At 39.7% G+C, this 18,814-nt stretch overlaps 1 protein-coding gene across 1 annotated transcript in view; it reads left to right on the top strand.

Annotated features, from left to right (window-relative positions):
* The window catches only part of KDM5A (lysine demethylase 5A), a 93,263-nt gene that overhangs the window by 11,168 nt on the left and 63,281 nt on the right, over positions 1–18,814 (top strand). Inside the window, exons 4-8 of the mRNA XM_010376005.2 lie at positions 6,523–6,693; positions 9,190–9,324; positions 16,330–16,435; positions 17,623–17,714; positions 18,320–18,478. Of these exons, the coding sequence (XP_010374307.1) occupies positions 6,523–6,693; positions 9,190–9,324; positions 16,330–16,435; positions 17,623–17,714; positions 18,320–18,478 (663 nt within the window). The remainder of the gene's footprint in view (positions 1–6,522; positions 6,694–9,189; positions 9,325–16,329; positions 16,436–17,622; positions 17,715–18,319; positions 18,479–18,814) is intronic.

Below are 18,814 nucleotides of genomic sequence, written 5' to 3'. Positions count from 1 at the left end.
TGACCTCGTGATCCGCCGGTCTCGGCCTCCCAAAGTGCTGGGATTACAGGCTTGAGCCACCGCGCCCGGCCATAATTACAGTTTTTATAACCACTTCAGCAAGAAGCATTCAGTCTAGCCCTTCTCATCAAAACATTTTTATTTTTATTAAAGTAGTACACTTTTAAAAAACAAGGCTTTGGCTGGGTATAGTGAGCTCATATTTGTAATCCCAGCACTTTGGGAGGCCGAGGCAAGAAGATCATTTGAGCCCAGGAATTCTAGATCAACCTGCCAGTCTAGACATAGGGAGACCCTGTCTCTACAAATAACGTAAAAAAATTAGCGTGTGGTGGCACGCACCTGTAGTCACAGCTACTTGAGAAGCTGAAGCTGGGGAATCCCTTGAGTCCAGGAGTTCGGGGCTACAGTGACCTCTGATTACACCGCTTGGGCAACAGAGTAAGACCCTGTCTATTTAAAAAAAAAAAAAAAAAAGGGGGCTTAAAATGAAAATCAGCACCTCCCTTCATCTCCACCCCATTCCTACTCCTCAGAACTAATCACTTTCAGTTCTTTTAGCTGTTTCTGATTTTGATCTTCGTGTTTCCAAGTAATATGCTCGTTATGCTGTTTCTTCATTTCTCGATTTTAAATATCATATACTGATTTCCTCCTGTTAAAGATGGAGAATGAGTGTAAGAGAATGGGTGTAAATCTTCCCATGTTTATGTCCGTCGTCCCCCTTCTAGTGTAGTTACATTAATTTATTAATCTGAAATTAATACCATGAAAAATATATTTCCCAGTAGAAGTATACATCTCTCAGTATGCTTCTACCCATCCGCTAATCTATCAGCTTTATTTTCTTGGAGCCATTCTTCCTGGAGGCTTTTTTACTCTCAAATCCTGACTGGATGTTTTTTTAAGGTCAGCTGTGAGTCTGGAAATTCCTTTTACTGCTGTCATTCTGGGAATTCCTTGGCCTCTTTTCCTTGTTGTAAGTCTTCCTTTTACTTGGTTTACTCTCATTTTGGTGAAACATTTCTTCTGCTAGTTTCATGAGAAAGATGGTTAATGGGATATACATTTTTTAGGACCTTTTACTTGTGTACAAATGTTCTACTCTTATACTTTATTAGTAGTTTGGTGGGGTTTAAAAGTCTAGATTGTAAATCATTTTACTTCAGTATTTTGAAAGCTTTACTCTGTTGTCTTGTTGGTGAGAAGAACGATGCTATATTCTTTTTTGTGACTTTTTTTTTCTTGAAGATTTAGGATGTTATCTTTATTCCCAGGGCTTTGAAATTTCACGGTGATATGCATTGGTATGTGTTTATTTTCGTTCACTGTTTTTATGGCTCTCAATAACCTTTCTAATCTGATAACTCATTTCTTTCGATTCTTCTAATTTTTCCTGTATTCTTTGATAATTTTGTGTACTCATTTTTTTCTCTTCGTTTGGACTCTTTATTAGTTAGATGTTAGACATGTTAGGCTGGTCCTCTAGTTTACTTACTTATAGCTTTCTTAGTTTAGCATCCCTTACTATGCTGAGAGTAAATCTCCAGTTTTCTGCTGGGGTTGGAGAGGGATAGTTGCCTGGAAGAGGTCTAAATGCTTTTATGCAGGTTTTCACAATTCTGTTCTCTGCTGCATTGCCACCCCTACATTTAGAGTTACTGCTGCTTAAATACTTCTTAAGACTTTCCTTTTTTTTTTTTCCTTGTTTTAGAAAAGGGAGGAAGGAGGTCCTCTTAAGCCTTTCCAGATTCTATGTTGCAGAAGCTGCTCTGGCTTTCTTCTGTTGCAAGGCACTTAGTTTTAAACTTGTAATTTTTGTTTGTCTGTTTTTGTTGTTTTGGCTTGTTAGTTATCACTAGTTTCAAAATATTGTTTACATTTGTTTGTATTTGGTTCCTTTCTTGGTCTATTTGGCCTCTTGAGAGGATGCCTTTCTGTTTCTTTCCTGTCGTTTTAGTGGATTTTTTTGGAGGGAGCTTTTAAGTAGAAGACTGTTCCCCAGGTATATTAAAACTGTCTGTTCCCAGCCGTTTTGGTCTTGAGCGATACTACTTTTTGGTCAAGTTTTGATAAAGGGCTTGTCTTGATTGTGTTCAGTTCAAGTGCATGCTGTGTGTCTTTTTATAGAGCATGGTTCATAGTGATATTTCTGGGGACAGTGTTGTGATGCACTACATGGCAAATGTTTGGAGTCAGTGGTTGATATTTTTTATTTTTATTTATTTTTGAGACAGAGTCTTGCTGTGTTGCCCAGGCTGGAGTGCAGTGGCGTGATCCCAGCTCACTGCAACCCCCGCCTCCTAGGTTCAGGTGATTCTCCTGCCTCAGCCTCCCAAGTACCTGGGATTACAGGTGCCTGCCACCATGCCTAGCTAATTTTTATATTTTTAGTAGAGATGGTGTTTCCCCATGTTGACCAGGCTGGTTTCGAACCCCCGACCTCAGGTAATCCACTTGCCTTGGCCTCCGAAAGTACTGGGATTACAGGCATGAGCCACTGTGCCCTGCCTGGTTTGTATTTTTTAATTACTTATGATAATCTTTGCATCTGCCAGCCAAAGAAAAACAGGTATTAGGTTTTGTGAGTTTTTTGGTTAGATTGTTAGAGTATTGTATGCATGGAGCCAAAGTAATGGTTTTATTTTCTTTGTGAGGTAGTTCATTCCTTTGTCATGGCCGTATCCTGGCTGCTACTAATCACCAGAACTAGGTGGGATATCATGACTGGATCCACGCAGGTATATCATGACTAAGGGAAATTCAGCTTGAAACGGTTTGAATACAAAGCAGTTTATGATGTCACAGTTATTATTGTATGGGATAGTAAAGATAAGAGGGCTCCTGTTGCCTCCCTGAGTTCCTTTACTTCTCCTCCCTGCTGGTTCACTTTGCTTTAGCCACACGTCATTCCTTATTCTCCTCAAATGCTCCAGGCATGCTTCTGACTCGGAGCCTTTGCTTTGTCTGTTCCCTTTATATCTGCTAGTTAACTACTTCACTCCCTTCAAGTCTTTGCTTAGATTTCACCTTTATAATGAGGCTTTTTGCGATCGTTTAATACTTCAGATTATCCTTACTGTGTTACCTGGAGGCCCCTTGACTGCTTTCTAAATTTCTTCTACAGTATTTATCACTTCACAATTTTTATATTATGTTCATTGTTTTTTGTCTGTCTTCCTCCACTAGAATGTAAGCTGCATGAGGACAAAGATCTTTGTTTTATTCATAAATGTATCCCAGGTACCTAGAACAGTAGCGGGCAGTATAGAAGCACTGGAAAGATACCTGTTGAATGAAAGGCACTCTAATCCATCCAGTTGCTTCTGGACAGCCCTCTATTTAAACCACTTTCATTGTGTCTTTCTCTGTGCTACCAACTTCGAAAAATAATTTTTTTCTTTGTATAATTTTCCCCTGGTTGATTCTTTTAACAGAGAGGGCTTCTTTGCGGGTGATAAGAGGAGCTGAGGAACTAGAGATGTGTTCAACTCTTGTGCATATGAATTTGTGCCAAGCTTTCAGATAATTCACTAGAGAAAATTTGTACTTTGGCCATAGGTTCATCTTTGTTTATAATAACATCATAAAGCACAAGAGTTGAAAACATTTCCTTCACTTGTTTTTGTATGTGTACCCTCTCCCTCCATTTGTCCACACTCATAGACATTTATAATATAGCAACACTGGTATAGTATTTTATCCTGGTGCTTTTCATATTTTATTTCATTTGTCCTCACAGTAATCTCATAATGAGGTGTAGGCACTGTTGTTACTATTTTGATGATGGTGAGGAAATTGAATTGCAAATTATGTAACTTTGCCAAGGTCATATAACTGTGTTTGTTGTTTGTTTGTTTGTTTGTTTTTTTCTTGAGACAGAGTCTGGCTCTTGCCCAGGCTGGAGTTCAGTGGTGCAATCTGGCTGACTGCAACCTCCTCCTCCCTGGTTCAAGTGATTCTCCTTCCTCAGCCTCCGTAGTAGCTGGGATTATAGGTGTGCGCCACCATGCTTGGCCAATTTTTGGTATTTTTAGTTGAGACGGAATTTCACCATGTTGGCCAGGCTGATCTCAAACTGCTGACCTCAGGTGATCTGCCTGCCTCGGCCTCCCAAAGTGCTGGGATTACAGACGTGAGCCACCAGGCCTGGCCAAGGTCATATAACTATTAAGTGACAGAGCTGGAATTTGAATACTGGCAGTCTGGCTCCAGAGTCGTCTTTTCGTCTTTTTTTTTTTTTTTTTTTTTTTAAATTATATATATAGCATCAGCAGTGAAAAATACAGAGTTCAGTGGCATTAAGTACATTTACAGTGTTGTACAGTTATCACCACTGTATAGTTCCAGGACCTCCTCCCTTCCACCACTCCTGGCAACTTCTATTAAGCTTTCTGTCTCTATGAATTTGCTTACTCTATGTAGCTTATATAAATGGAATTTTACAGTAGTCATCGTTTTGTGTCTGGCTTATTTTACTTATATTTTCAAAATTCATTCATGTTTGGGATGTATCAGAATTTTCTTTTTAAGGCAGAATAATATTCCATTGTATGTTTATTGTCCTACATTTCATTTATTCATTTATCTTGATAAACTTGGGTTGGTTCCGTTTTGACTCTCAAGAATGTTGCTGCTGTGAACACTGGTGTGCAGGAATCTGTTTGAGTCCCTCCTTTCAGTTCTTTGAGTATATACCTAGAAGTGAAATGGCAGGATCATATGGTAATTTTATGTGTAACTTTTAACTTTTTTTTTTTTTTTTTTTTTTGAGACAGGGTCACTTGAGACAGGGTCACCCAGGTCAGAGTGCCAGGTGTGATCATGGCTCACTGCAGCCTCGATCTCGATCTCCTGGGCTCAACTGATCCTCATGCCTTGGCCTTCCAGATAGCTGGGAACTACAGGTACACCACCTGCCCAGTTAATTTTCTTTTTTTTTCCTGAGATGGAGTCTCCCTCTACTGCCCAAGCTGGAGTGCAGTGGCACAATCTCAGCTCACTGCAACCTTTGCCTCCTGGGTTCAAGTGATTCTTGGGCCTCAGCCTCCTGAGTAGCGGGGATTATAGGCGTGTACCACTACGCCTGGCTAATTTTTTGTATATTTTTTTAGAAGAGACAGGGTTTCACTATGTTGCCCAGGGTGCTCTTGAACTCCTGAACTCAGGCTGTTTGCCCAGCTCTGCCTCCCAAAGTCCTGGGATTACAGGCATGAGCCACCCTGCCCGACTAATTTTTAAATTTTTTTGTAGCGATGGGGGCCTCACTATATTGCCCAGCATGGTTTGGAACTCCTGGGCTCAAGCGACCCTCCTGCCTTGGCCTCCCAAAGTGTTAGAATTACAGATGTGAGCCACTGTGCCTGGCTTTATTTTTTTTTTATGTAGTAAGATACAGTAGTATATACTAAATCAAATAGGAGAAACTGAGTTCGAACACTGTGTCACAGTCCCCTTTATTCTCAGTGAAATTGAAAACTGCCTCTGCAATTGTGTCACTTAATGATAGGGATATATTCTGAAAAACATGGGGATTTCATTATTGTGCAAACATCCCAGAATGTACTTATACAAACCCAGATGGTGTGGCCTACTGCACACCTAGGCTTTGTGGTGTAGCCTGTTGCTTCTAGACTACAAAAGTGTCCAGCGTGTTACTGTACTGAACACTGTAGGCAGTGTAACACAATGGTAAGTATTTGTGTGTGTATCTAAACACAAAGGTTCAGTAAGAATATGGTATTATGATCTTATGGGATGCGGTCTGTCTTTGACCAAAATGTTACGCAGTGCATGACTGTGTTTTAGAGCCTAAGAGATGTATAATAACAGCTCCTGGACGTTGAGGAGCTTTGAACTACGTGTTCTGTGGAGTGTCTGGCTTGATGTGACCGCTCAGCCAAGTTAGCCAATTTATCTCGTTTTCTACCTCAATATACTCTGTACCCCATATCAGTACATCTACTGCAAGGTAATCTATCCTCAGTGTTCCTTTATAATCTTCCATGTAAAACTCTTGTCCTTTTGAAAAATTGTAGCCTGTGCTTCAAAACTGTCCTCTGTATTCATGATTTGATTGACGTTTTTGTTAAGTTCTGTAAGTTACTTGGTTATTTCTAATTTCAGGATTTATTTTGTATTGTATAGCATATTTATTTTCATGTCAATTTTTTATCTGTTTTTATTCTTATTTCATATTGTGAGTTCCTTAAGTAGATAGTCTGTCTATACATGTGTTTAGTTTTCTCACGGTACATACTGTACAGAGTATTAATTCATTAAATATTTTTGAATGCTTGGTTTGAAGGTAGGCATAATGTTAATTACATTTTAAACCTCTGAAAAGCATTGTTTCTATTTCTTACTCCAAATGTTGACAGGTGTCAGTTTGGTTAGATATTCATTGAAAGGAAATTTGAAATTTAAGCCCTGAATAATTTTTCTGTTTAGTAGACAAGACTTAAGAGTCAGGATGCTTGAATCTATATTTTTTTCTCTAAGCAACTTTTACTTTCTTTTCAGATTGTTGCCAGCAAAGGAGGTTTTGAAGTGGTCACCAAAGAGAAGAAATGGTCTAAAGTGGGTAGTCGCTTGGGATATCTGCCAGGAAAAGGAACTGGGTCTCTTTTGAAGTCACATTATGAGAGAATTCTCTACCCATATGAGCTTTTCCAGTCTGGTGTGAGCCTTATGGTGAGATGCATGATTCTGTTTAGAAAAAGTTGATAAATCCAGTTTGCCCAAGTATAAACTTTAGACTTCGTTTAACCCAAGTTAGCAGGCACCAAAATTTGGGGAAGCAAAGTGTGTATCATAGTGCAAAAATCTTAGCTATTTTTGATGGTTTACAAGATAAAGAATAATGGAAATGAAGAATGTTTTCTTATTTATTTAAAATAAACCTTTATGACTGAAATCTTTTGAAAAACTGTTTGTTTCATGAATTTTTTAAAAACAGCTTTATTACGTATAATTTATATACCATAGAATTCACCCTTTGTGGGTGCACAGTCAGTAAGCTTTAATAAATTTCTACATTTATGCAGCAATGACTAGGATCCAGTTTCAGAGCACTTCCACTAGCCCCCAAAATTCTCTTGTGCGTTTGTAGTTGGTTCCTGTTCCACCCCCACACACAGGCAATTCCTGACCTGCTTTCTGGCTCTATAGTTTGCCTTTTCTAGAACTGTCACCTAGGTGTAATCATACAATATGATTTTGTGTCTAGCTTTTTTCACTTAGCCTAATGTTTTCAAAGTTCAGCCATGTTGGCTGAATGCGGTGGCTAATGCCTGTAATCCTAGCACTGTGGGAGGCTGAGGTGGGTGGATCGTTTGAGGCCAGGAGTTTGGGACCAGCCTGGGCATCATGGCAAAACCCCATCTCTACTGAAAATACAAAAAATTAACCAGATGTGGTGGTGTGCGCCTGTGGTCCCAGCTACTCCAGAGGCTGAGGTAGGAGGATTGCTTCAGGCTGGGAAATGGAGGTTGCAGTAAGCTGAGATAGTGCCACTGCACTCCAGCCTGGGTGACAGAGTGAGACCCTGTCTCAAAAAAAAAAAGTTCAGCCATGTTATAGCATGTGTCCGTACTAAATTTTTATGGCTGAATAATACTCCATTGTATGGATATACCACATTTTGTTTATCCATTTACCAGTTGATGGACATTTAGATTGTTTCCAGTTTATGACTACTATGAATATTCATATACAAGTCTTTAAGTTGACATATGTTTTCATTTTTCTTGGGTAGATACTTGGGAGTGGAATTGCTGGGTTTTATGGTAAGTGTATGTGTAAATTTTTTTTTTTTTTTTTGAGATGGAATCTCACTCTGTCACCCAGGCTGGAGTGCAGTGGCATGAACTCGGCTCACTGCAGCCTCCGCCTCCTGGGTTCAAGCGATTCTCCTACCTCAGCCTCCTGAGCAGAGTAGCTGGGACTACAGGTGCACGCCACCACCCCCAGCTAATTTTTGTATTTTTAGTAGAGACAGGGTTTCACCGTGTTGGCCAGGCTGGTCTCTAACTCCTGACTGCGAGTGAACCGCCTGCCTTGGCCTCCCAAAATGCCGAGATTATAGGTGTGAGCCACCACACCCGGCCGGTGTAAATTTTTTAGAACTGCCAAGTTGTTTTCCAAAGTGGCTGAATCTTTTTACTTCCCACCAGTAATGTCGAGGCTTCTAGTTTTTCCATATCCTGGCCACACTTGGTGTTGTCAGTTTTTAAAATTATAGCCATTCTAGTTAGTTGTATAGTGATGTCTTACTGTGGTTTTAATTTGCATTTCTCTAATGACTAGTGATGTGCCTGTTTTCATATTCATATTAGCTGTTTGTATATCTTGGTGAAGTGTCTGTTCAGATCTTTTTAAAATTGGGTTGTCTTATACTTGTGAGTTTGTTACACAGTTTGTGTACTAGTCCTTTACCAGGTAAATGATTTATAGATATTTTCTCCTACTGTTTTCTTTTCATTTTTGTAATGGTGACTTTTTGAAGAACCATTTATTTATTTATTTTTTCCTTCTATGGATTGTACTTTTGGTGTCATATTTAAGGAATCTTTTCCAAGGTCACAGAGATTTTCTTCTTTGCTTTAATCTAGAAATTTTACAGTTTTGGCTTTTATATTTTGGTCAGTGATGCATTTTGAGGCTTTTTTTGTGTGTATAGTATGAGGTGAAGATGTAAGTTTATTTTTTGGTGGGGAAGGGGATATATGAATATTGAGTAGTACCAGCACCATTTGTTTAAAAGGCTATCCTTTTCCCACTGATTTAACTCACCATCTTTGTTGGAAATCAGTTGACCATGAATGTGTGGGTTTATTTCTGGACTCTGTTTTTGTTGCATTGATTTATATATCGACCCTAAAACCAGTACTACATTGTCTTGAGTACTATAGCTTTATGGTAAATGTTGATATTCAGTAGTGTTAAGTTTTTTGGTTCTTTTTCAAAATTTCTAAACAACTTACATTTCCACGTAAGTTTTAGGGTCAGCTTTCAGTTTTAACAACAACAAAAAGCCTGCCAGGATTTTGGTAGGGATAGCTGTACGTCAGTTTGGGAGATAATTGTGATCCAGTTTTATGTAGTTTTAGGGATTCATTGGCAATTTATTATTTTTCCACTGATTCTCCAGCGTGATTTCTTATCTCTTTCTGTGCTCTGATCTTTTAGGGTGTCCAGATGCCTAATTTAGATCTTAAAGAAAAAGTGGAGCCTGAGGTTCTCAGCACCGATACCCAGACTTCCCCAGAGCCAGGCACAAGAACGAACACTCTGCCGAAGAGAACACGACGTGTGAAGTCTCAGGTATCAATGTCTATGGGCTTTCTTTTTTCTTCTGTAAATAGGCAGTCTCGTGATGTTGCCCACGCTGGCCTTGAACTCTTTGGCTCAAGTGATCCTCTTGCCTCAGCCTCTTGAGCAGTGCTGCTTGGTGTGCGCTGCTGTGCCTGGCTTATGGGCCATTTTTAATGAGAGTTTTAAGTGCATAACTGCGTGGAACAGTTACCTGGTTATGGGAGGCCACTCATATACTGTCGTTTTTTAAAACTTGAGCCGTATTTTTATTTACTTTTGAGATGAATGGAGAATAAATTGTGAAATGTGGTGTAATTTGATTTAGAAAGTTCTTTGTTAATTTTTAGCAGTTTTTGACAGGGATGATAGAGGGTGATCCCAGATAGCGTAGTACCAATTTTATAGACATGCGGATGAATTCTAATACATTTTATTTTTATGTTAGCAGAAGTGAGATGAATAGGAAAGTGTGGTTTTATTTTTCACCCACCATTCCTTTAAGAACCAGAGTGTAAATTTCTTAGTGTCTGAGCCATTCCAGTTTAACTACTGTAGTGTTCATGTAACCTAAAATAATTTCAAAGCCTAATACATCAGATGAAAAATGCCCTAATTTATTTTTTGTCTGATTCCCTCCTTCCCCTATTTTTCTTTTCTTTCTTTTCTTTTTTCTTTTTTTCCCAAGCTTTACTTCTCTTTCAAACCCCTGTTTCCTTTTCTCTGTGGTCTTTTAAGGTTTTCAGTAAAGACAAGTTTGGAGACTGAGAAAGTGAGGTGCCCTTAGAACTCCTAAGATTTAATCCATGTACGTTAACATATAGATGGACAGGAAAAGCAACATCACTGAAACCTAATCGTTGATTTTAACTTTTTTTTTTTTTTTTTTTTTGAGACGGAGTCTCACTCTGTCACCCAGGCTGGAGTGCAGTGGCCCGATCTCGGCTCACTACAAGCTCTGCCTCCCGGGCCCACGCCATTCTCCTGCCTCAGCCTCCCGAGTAGCTGGGACTACAGGCGCCTGCCACCTCACCCAGCTAATTTTTTGTGTGAGACGGGGTTTCACCGTGTTAGCCAGGATGGTCTTGATCTCCTGACCTTGTGATCCACCCATCTCGGCCTCCCAAAATGCTGGGATTATAGGCGTGAGCCACCGTGCCCAGCGATTTTAACATTTAAGGAAGCAATGTAGTATAGAGGTGGGAATGATTAGCATCAAAAGTGGGTATCAGAGAAGCAGGATAAAACTGCTGTTAACAAGAGACACTGAATCTGGGGTTGTGTAGAGAAGAGGACTGGAGAGGCAGACTATTAATACTTCTTGCTTTTCTACAGATCAGGGACTGTCTCTCCGTTATGCCATTTCTGCCTTTCTTTTTCTGAATTTATGTTTGCTGAATACCCAGCTTTTTAGGTACTCTTTGAAAATAGAAAGGTAGGTGTCCTGGATAGGACTGTGACTTTCATGGAAATTCATTGGAAAGTGATAACCCCATTACAAGTTAGTAAACTCTGGTTTCGTCATTACGTCTTTTTTGTTAGTGCGATTGGTGTCAGCATCTCTGATCATCTTTGGGTATACAGTGATTTGGGTAAACAGTGATTGCTAGTCCCTTTGACATGGTGATTCTGCTTTGAAGAGTTGCTCCAGTTCCTCCTGTCCATCTAACCAATCACCAGCTTGTGATGAAATTTTTTTTGATATTCACCTTGAAGCCATGAAGATTGTCTTGCCTATTTCTAATGTTTTTCTTTATTATAAAAATGGGGACTACAGGCCGAGTGTGGTGGCTCACACCTGTAATCCCAGCACTTTGGGAGGCTGAGGCAGGCAGATCACGAGGTCAGGAGATTGAGACCATCCTGGCTAACACAGTGAAACCCTGTCTTTACTAAAAATACAAAAAATTAGCTGGGTGTGGTGGCAGGCACCTGTAGTCCCAGCTACTCGGGAGGCTGAGGGAGGAGAATGACATGAACCCGGGAGGCGGAGCTTGCAGTGAGCCAAGATCGTGCCACTGCACTCCAATCTGGGCGACAGAGCGAGACTCCATCTCAAAAAAAAAAAAAAAAAAAATGGGGACTACATGGAATGTGATCATTGTCAGTGTATTCAGATTCGTTGATATGCTGTTTCAGGATTTGAAATTAAGAATTTTTTCAACTCATAATTTGTACTTAATTGTTCTGTTGAATGTCTGCCGTTCATTCCTAGTTTTCTATTTCAGAAAGAATATAAGGGCTTTCTGGTGGAACCTCGGCTGCTTGCCCCATACACAAAGCTGCTGGTCTTCATACTTAGTCTTTGTCTATCTCTGTGGGCAGAGTGTACCTTTCTCTCCAAGGATAATCCCTCCACTTCCATCCCTTCTGGCATCTTCAGTGATTTCAACATACTGAGAAATCTTTCTCTCCCACTTCCTCTGTCTGCTGAATTCCACTGCTCCCATTATGTGTTTAAGTCTCTATCATCTTAAACATAAAAGCCCTCTTCTTACATAATGCCTTGTCCTTGTCTCTTTTCACAGAGAAGTTTCTTGAAAAATAGTCTTTATTGTCTCAGTTTCCTCAACATCTGTTTAGTTTTTATACTCTATAATCTCACTTTGAGCTAAGTAATTTTATTGAAACTGCACTGTCCAAGTTACCACTGAGTTTTTAATTGTCAAATTCTGAGATTCTCATTTTTATTTCGTATCTTAATTGGTCTCTGGTCACGTATACATTTAATGTGGTTGTTGACTCCTGTTCTTGAAATTAGATTAACTTGATTTTTCTTTCGTTTGTGATAGCTCTCTCTTCTGGTTTTCCTCCTTATATTCTGACCACTCCTTAGTCATCTTCGTCATCTCTTCTGTCTTCGCCTTATTTTGTATCTTTGGTCCTTTTCCATCTTCACTCTCCTTAGCTGTCTCATCTGCATGGGATTTCAAATACTACCTGTAATGCTCAGAACTCTCAAATCTTGTATTTTTTTTTTTAGACAAGAGTCTTGCTTTATCACCCAGGCTGGAGTGTAGTGGCACGATCTTGGCTCACTGCGACCTCTGCCTCCCGAGTTCAAACAATTCTCCTTCCTCAGCCTCCTCAGTAGCTGGGATTACAGGCACATGCCACTACACCTGGCTCAATTTTTATGTTTTTAGTAGAGATAGGGTTTCACCATTTTGGCCAGGCTGGTCTCGAACTGGCCTCAAGTGATCTGCCTGCCTCAGCCTCCCGAAGTGTTGGGATTATAGGCGTGAACCATCGCACCCAGCCCAAATCTGTGTTAACATCCATCCTTTTCTTTTCACCGGGGTGTGTGTGTACGTATACGTGTGCACTTATTATTGGCTATAGCACAGGTATGCCAAATTCAATACATCTGAAAGATAATGTATTATCATCTCTTCCTTCTCTCCTTGTTTCCTCCCTCCCTCCCTTCATCCCTTCCTCCCTTCCTCCTTCCTTCCCACTTCCCCTGGCCTTTTTTTTGAGACAGCGTGTGACTCTGTCACCCAGGCTGGCGTGCAGTGGTGCAGTCTTGGGTAATCACAACCTCTACCTCCTAGGCTAAAGCCATCCTCCCACCTCAGCCTCCCAGGTAGCTAGGACCATAAGTACATACCACCACTCAGCTAATTTTTGTGTGTTTGTAGAGACAGGGTTTTGCCATGTTGCCAAGGTTGTTCTCAAATTCCTGGGCTCAAGTGATCTGCCTACTTTGGGCTCCCAAAGTGCTGGGATTACAGGCATGAACCACGGTGCCCAACCATTAAAGCCTTTGAATGAATCAAATGAATTAAATTCCTTGATTTCTTTATTTCCCTATACTCCGTGTCCAGTCTTTAAGCAAGTGCTGGCTGCTATTATGTCTGAAATTTCTACTAGGGATCGTAGTTCATTTATGTGTTTGAAATGGTATTTAGAAACCATGATCTGAGCACACGGTCTGCTTGTTCCCACTGGGATGTCATTGCTTCTAGGCTCTTTTAAATGGTCAGGGCTAGAAAATAAATTTTTAAAAAGTTATAACTTGATATTTTGCATTCATCCTCTAATCCAGCTCTAATCCAGCACCACAGTTCTTTTGGTTTATCTTCTAGTTTTTTCCTGGTGTTTTGAGTTGGGAATTTAATTTTATTCTTTTGTTTTTATTGAAATGTTTAAGACTATAAAATTTCCTGTGATCACTACTTTAATTTGTTTTAGAGATCTAATATGTAGTCTTTTTATTGTTATTTTAAAATTTATTATTATTTTTTGAGATGGAGTCTTGCTCTGTCACCCAGGCTGGAGTGCAGTGGCGCGATCTCAGCTCACTGCAGCCTCCACCTCCTGGGTTCAAGCAGTTCCCTGCCTCAGCCTCACGAGTAGCTGGAATTACAGGCGCCTGCCACCACGTGCAGGTAATTTTTGTAATTTTAGTAGAGACCAGGTTTCACCGTATTGTCCAGGCTGGTCTTGAATTCCAGACCTCGTGATCCACCAGCCTTGGCCTCCAAAGTGCTGGGATATACAGATGTGAGCCGTCGTGCCTGGCCTGTTATTTTTTAAGTAGAGAATTAAAATGTTCAGGTGGAAGGTCCTTTTTAATTTTGTTATTTTGAGTTTTAGATCAAAGAATGTTGTTTTATTCTACTTTTTAGAACTTGATTGCTTTTCTGAAAAGGTTGTTGTAAGGACTAATTGATTAAAGTACTTAGATATGGCACATACTATTTACTGAACTTACATCAGCTTTATTGTTACGTACTCTGCTTTAATAATGGTAAAGAATGTGTGGTGTTTATTTCTCGTTCAACTAACAGTAGAAGTTGGTTAGTATAACCAAATCAGTCTACAAAAGTTTAAAGATAAATATTGAAATGGCATTTAGGTTTTGTACTTATATGATCTTTTGTTAGTCTAGATTGCATACATCATTTGTTATGTAACCACAGACTTATAAAGTAGTCTATATTTTATCCTGGTTTATTTTTATGCTTTTTCTTTATTTATTATACACTTAAAATAAATTTTGGCTGTTAGTCTATATTCAGAGATTATGGTTAATCTTTTTTTTTCTTTTTTTTTGAGACGGAGTCTCGCTCTGTCGCCCAAGCTGGAGTGCAGTGGCCAGATCTCAGCTCACTGCAAGCTCCGCCTCCCGGGTTCACGCCATTCTCCTGCCTCAGCCTCCCGAGTAGCTGGGACTACAGGTGCCCGCCACCTCGCCCGGCTAGTTTTTTGTACTTTTTAGTAGAGACGGGGTTTCACCGTGTTAGCCAGGATGGTCTCGATCTCCTGACTTTGTGATCCGCCCACCTCGGCCTCCCAAAGTGCTGGGATTACAGGCTTGAGCCACCGTGCCCGGCCAGATTATGGTTAATCTTAATTCAAGATTGAATACCAGTATCTGTCAGGATGTTCTAACTTTCAGGTATTAGGATGCCAAGTGATAGTAGCTTAAACATTAATAATTAATTTTTCACAGAAGAATACATTTTTACATAAGGTTTCCAGAGGTAAGTAGTTCTAGGATTGGTCAAGGGCCCAGGTTCTTTCCATTTGTCTGTCTTGCTTTCTTCAGTGTGTGGGTAATAAATTTCCTCCCAGTTGTGGTATGGCTGCTGCAGAGTCTAGCACCATGTTTTCACCAGACTGAGTCCCTTAGCAGGAAGGAAGGTAGTTGGGGCAAAAGAACTTCTTTTTTTTTTGAGACGGAGTCTCACTCTGTCATCCAGGCTGGAGTGCAGTGGCTCAGTCTCAGCTCACTGCAACGTCCACCTCCTGGGTTCAAGCAATTCTGCCTCAGCCTCCCGAGTAGCTGGGACTATAGGCGTGCACCACCATGCCCGGCTAATTTTTGTATTTTTAGTAGAGATGGGTTTTTACCATATTGGACGGGCTGGTTTCGAACTCCTGGCCTCGTGATCCACCCGCCTCAGCCTCCCAAAGTGCTGGGATTACAGGTGTGAGCCACTGCACCCGGCCTCCAAAAGGACTTATTCTTTAAGATGCTTTCCTTTTTTTTTTTTTTTTTGACACATAGTCTTTTTCTGTCACCCAGGCTGAAGTGTGGTAGGACAATCACGGCTCACTGCAGCCTTGAACTCCAGGGCTTCAAGTGATCCTCCTGCCTCAGTCTCCTGGGTAGCTAGGACTTCAGGTGCGTGCCACCATGCGCAGACAATTTTTAATTTTTTTTTTTTTTGGTAGAGACGGGGGGTCACTGTGTCGCCCAGGCTTGGAGAAGCTTTCCCGTTGATTGATGGATTTAGGGTCTCATCTGTCGCCCAGGGTGGAGTTCAGCAGCATGATCTCACCTCACTGCCTCAGCCTCTCAAACTCAAGTGATCCTCCAACCTCAGCCTCCCAAGTAGCTGGGACTACAGATGCACACCACCATGCCTGGCTAATTTTTGTACTTTTTGTCGAAATGGGGTTTCCCTGTGTTGCCCAGGCTGGTCTGTAACTACTGAACTCAAATGATCCACCTGCCTTGGCCTCCCAATGTGTTAGTATTACAGGTGTGAACCACTGTGCCTGGCCATTTGCCTTTTATTAGAAGATGGCAATCTTTCCCAGGGGATTCCAGTACAATTTTTTAATGTCCCAATGGCTAGAACTGGATCACATTCCCACCCCTTTGTTGGTCATCACCAACAAAGAAAAATGAGGTTAGTATGATTGGCTTAGGACAGTCACAGTTCATGTTCTGAGATGCCCTCTAATCAAATACAGGTGTCCAGTAGCAAGTTAGAGGTGGGGATTTCTGTGGTGTGATAACCGGCAGTGTCTGTCTTTAGACAGCTTGACAACTGTGCTTTTATGAGTCATACACGAATTTTATTTTGTGGAAAGGAATCTGGGTGCATGGTGTTTTGGTGACTGTTTTCAACTGTGGTAATGAGGCAGCGAGTGGATTTACAGAAAGGAAATTCAATAATTTGTTCTTTCGTTTTGAAGAGGATCCTGAAACTTTTCTGGGGTAAAAAAATAAATGCATGAATCAGCGTAATTATGCCAACGTGAATTTTGCTTATTTTTTAGTCAGAATCTGGAGATGTGAATAGAAACACGGAATTGAAGAAACTTCAGATTTTTGGGGCTGGGCCCAAGGTTGTGGGCCTGGCAATGGGAACAAAAGATAAAGAAGGTAAGATTTGTTATTTGATTATGAAAAGAGATAAGGTAGAATATGGTTGTAAAAACATTCAAATGATACTTGAATTGCAGTCTGTGCTGGGAATTTCTTAAAAATTGTAAAGTTGCAATGAGGTTCCCAGGCACATCACCTTTTTTAATGCCAGATATCTTAAATTTAAGGGGTGAAGAGCAATCTTATGTTGAATTTTTATGATTTTGGAGGGGAGGATTTTCCTTCTCTGTATCTAATATATGACACAAATTTATTGCAGTTTCTAAAGGCTGGTTTATGAGAGAATGGTGGAATTAATGGTTCTTACCTAGTGAGCTAAAGCTTGTGACTCTTAGTATCAACATATGCTGGGGGAAACTTAGAATTTTAAAATTCTAACCATAATTTTGATTTTAAAAATAATTGTCCTTGATATGTCAGTTCATTTGAATAAACTGTTTTCTTTAGTAAGTCTAGTACTCTCGGCTTCATGCTTGGAAGTTTTTTGTCGGTAGAACTGCTCGTGCAAAGATCAGGTTCCACTGTTCTCTTTATGTAACATGGCAATTTTAAAACCGTTTAACAAAGGTTAGGCTGGATATGTTTTAACTATACAAGAACTTAATGAAATGCTACAGTCACAAATACTAATTACTATGTACTTAGATGTGTAGTTAAATCATACAATTCAGATAGTGGACTGAACTCTAGAAGATTAAATAATATTGTTCCATCTCTCTTAAAACATCCCATGTAATAAGACTTACTAGATACATTGTAATAATGATAATATTTCCTTTTGAAGAATTAAGTACTTTATTTTTGTTATTCTTGTAATTATAGTATTGGCTGTCAACAGTCTTAGAACTTAGTCCCTAATTTGGGAGTTCCCCCAAGTAATACCTGTGGGTTGTATGTAGTACGTACTGCATACAAATACAGCATTAATGGGTAAGCTCTCTGGATCCTACGTGACTGGATTAGAATCTTAAATCTGCCTTGCTGTATGATTTTGAGCAAGTTATTAACTTCGCTGTACCTCAGGTTCTTCATCTTCAGTGAGAGATAATAAATAGTATATCTACCTCTAGATAGATAAACAGTTGTAAGATTTTAACTAATTTAAATAATTTTAAATAGTGTCTCGTCCATAGTAAGCTCTCAACATTAGTTTTTACTATTATTGTATAACTTTTTATTTCAAGATGAGGTCACCCGAAGACGAAAAGTTACCAACAGGTCAGACGCATTTAACATGCAAATGAGACAACGGAAAGGCACTCTCTCTGTTAACTTTGTAAGTGTTTTGGGGTCTGTCAGGAGGGAAAGGATTTATTTTTATTATGGTTTTGCACTTTCTATCCTGGTATATCTTGGTATGTATTTAGTTAGCTCATTTGGTTAGAAGACTTGATGGCAAATCTATGAAGTTACAGCTTTTGTTTATGTTGTTAACCTTGCTTTGTCCTATGTACGTAGGCTGCTTCCTGTAAGTCATATACCTTATGGGTAACCAAGTGAGAGCCTGAAGATAAATCTGTGTAATCGTTGAGTTCTATTATAGACAGTCTCGGTATTCATTCTCTATCAAAGAGTATTCGTATATGGGAAGAAGGACATGGTATTTTAAAAAATATATGTAAATTGATTTTCAAATACCCTAGATTTGTAGTCTTTCTTTAACAACTTGATATACTTTTATTAACTTGCTTGTAAAAACTCTGGAAGAAAATTTAGGGAGTTTTGTGAAAAGCTGTTTAAATACAATTTCTTGAAATAGACATTCAGGATTTAAGTTATGTTTACTTTTCAGTTGCATTATTTTGTTTGTTTCAGCTAAGGAGTTCCTGGTAAAAATTTAGTATTATGGAAAATAGACTTTTATTTTTATTTTTTTAACAGGTTGATCTCTATGTTTGTATGTTTTGTGGTCGGGGAAACAATGAAGATAAGTTGCTTTTGTGTGACGGATGTGATGACAGCTATCATACATTTTGTCTCATTCCTCCACTACCTGATGTGCCCAAAGGAGACTGGAGGTGTCCTAAATGTGTCGCTGAGGTACAAGTCTAACCTCTGTGGATCCTTTTTTAACTAAAAACAATAATACATGCATGTACACATACATGTAGACATATTCCCAAATATGTTTCCTTTTGTCATTCTCTCTTCATTATGTGGTGTTTAAAATTTCCGGGACTTTTCTTTTTTTGAGATGGTGTATTGCTTTGTCACCAGGCTGGAATGCAATGGCGTAATCTCAGCTCACTGCGACCTCCACCTCCTGGGTTCAAGCGATTCTCCTGCCTCAGCCACCCAAGTAGCTGGGACTACAGGCGCGAGCCACTACGCCCAGCTAATTTTTGTATTTTTAGTAGAGACCATGGTTTCACCATG

Source organism: Rhinopithecus roxellana, chromosome 10 (genome assembly GCF_007565055.1).
Source record: "Rhinopithecus roxellana isolate Shanxi Qingling chromosome 10, ASM756505v1, whole genome shotgun sequence".
In the NCBI taxonomy this organism is placed as follows: domain Eukaryota; kingdom Metazoa; phylum Chordata; class Mammalia; order Primates; family Cercopithecidae; genus Rhinopithecus; species Rhinopithecus roxellana.
The sequence above is the reverse complement of the archived record's forward strand: the minus strand, read 5'-3'. Positions and strand labels throughout refer to the sequence as shown.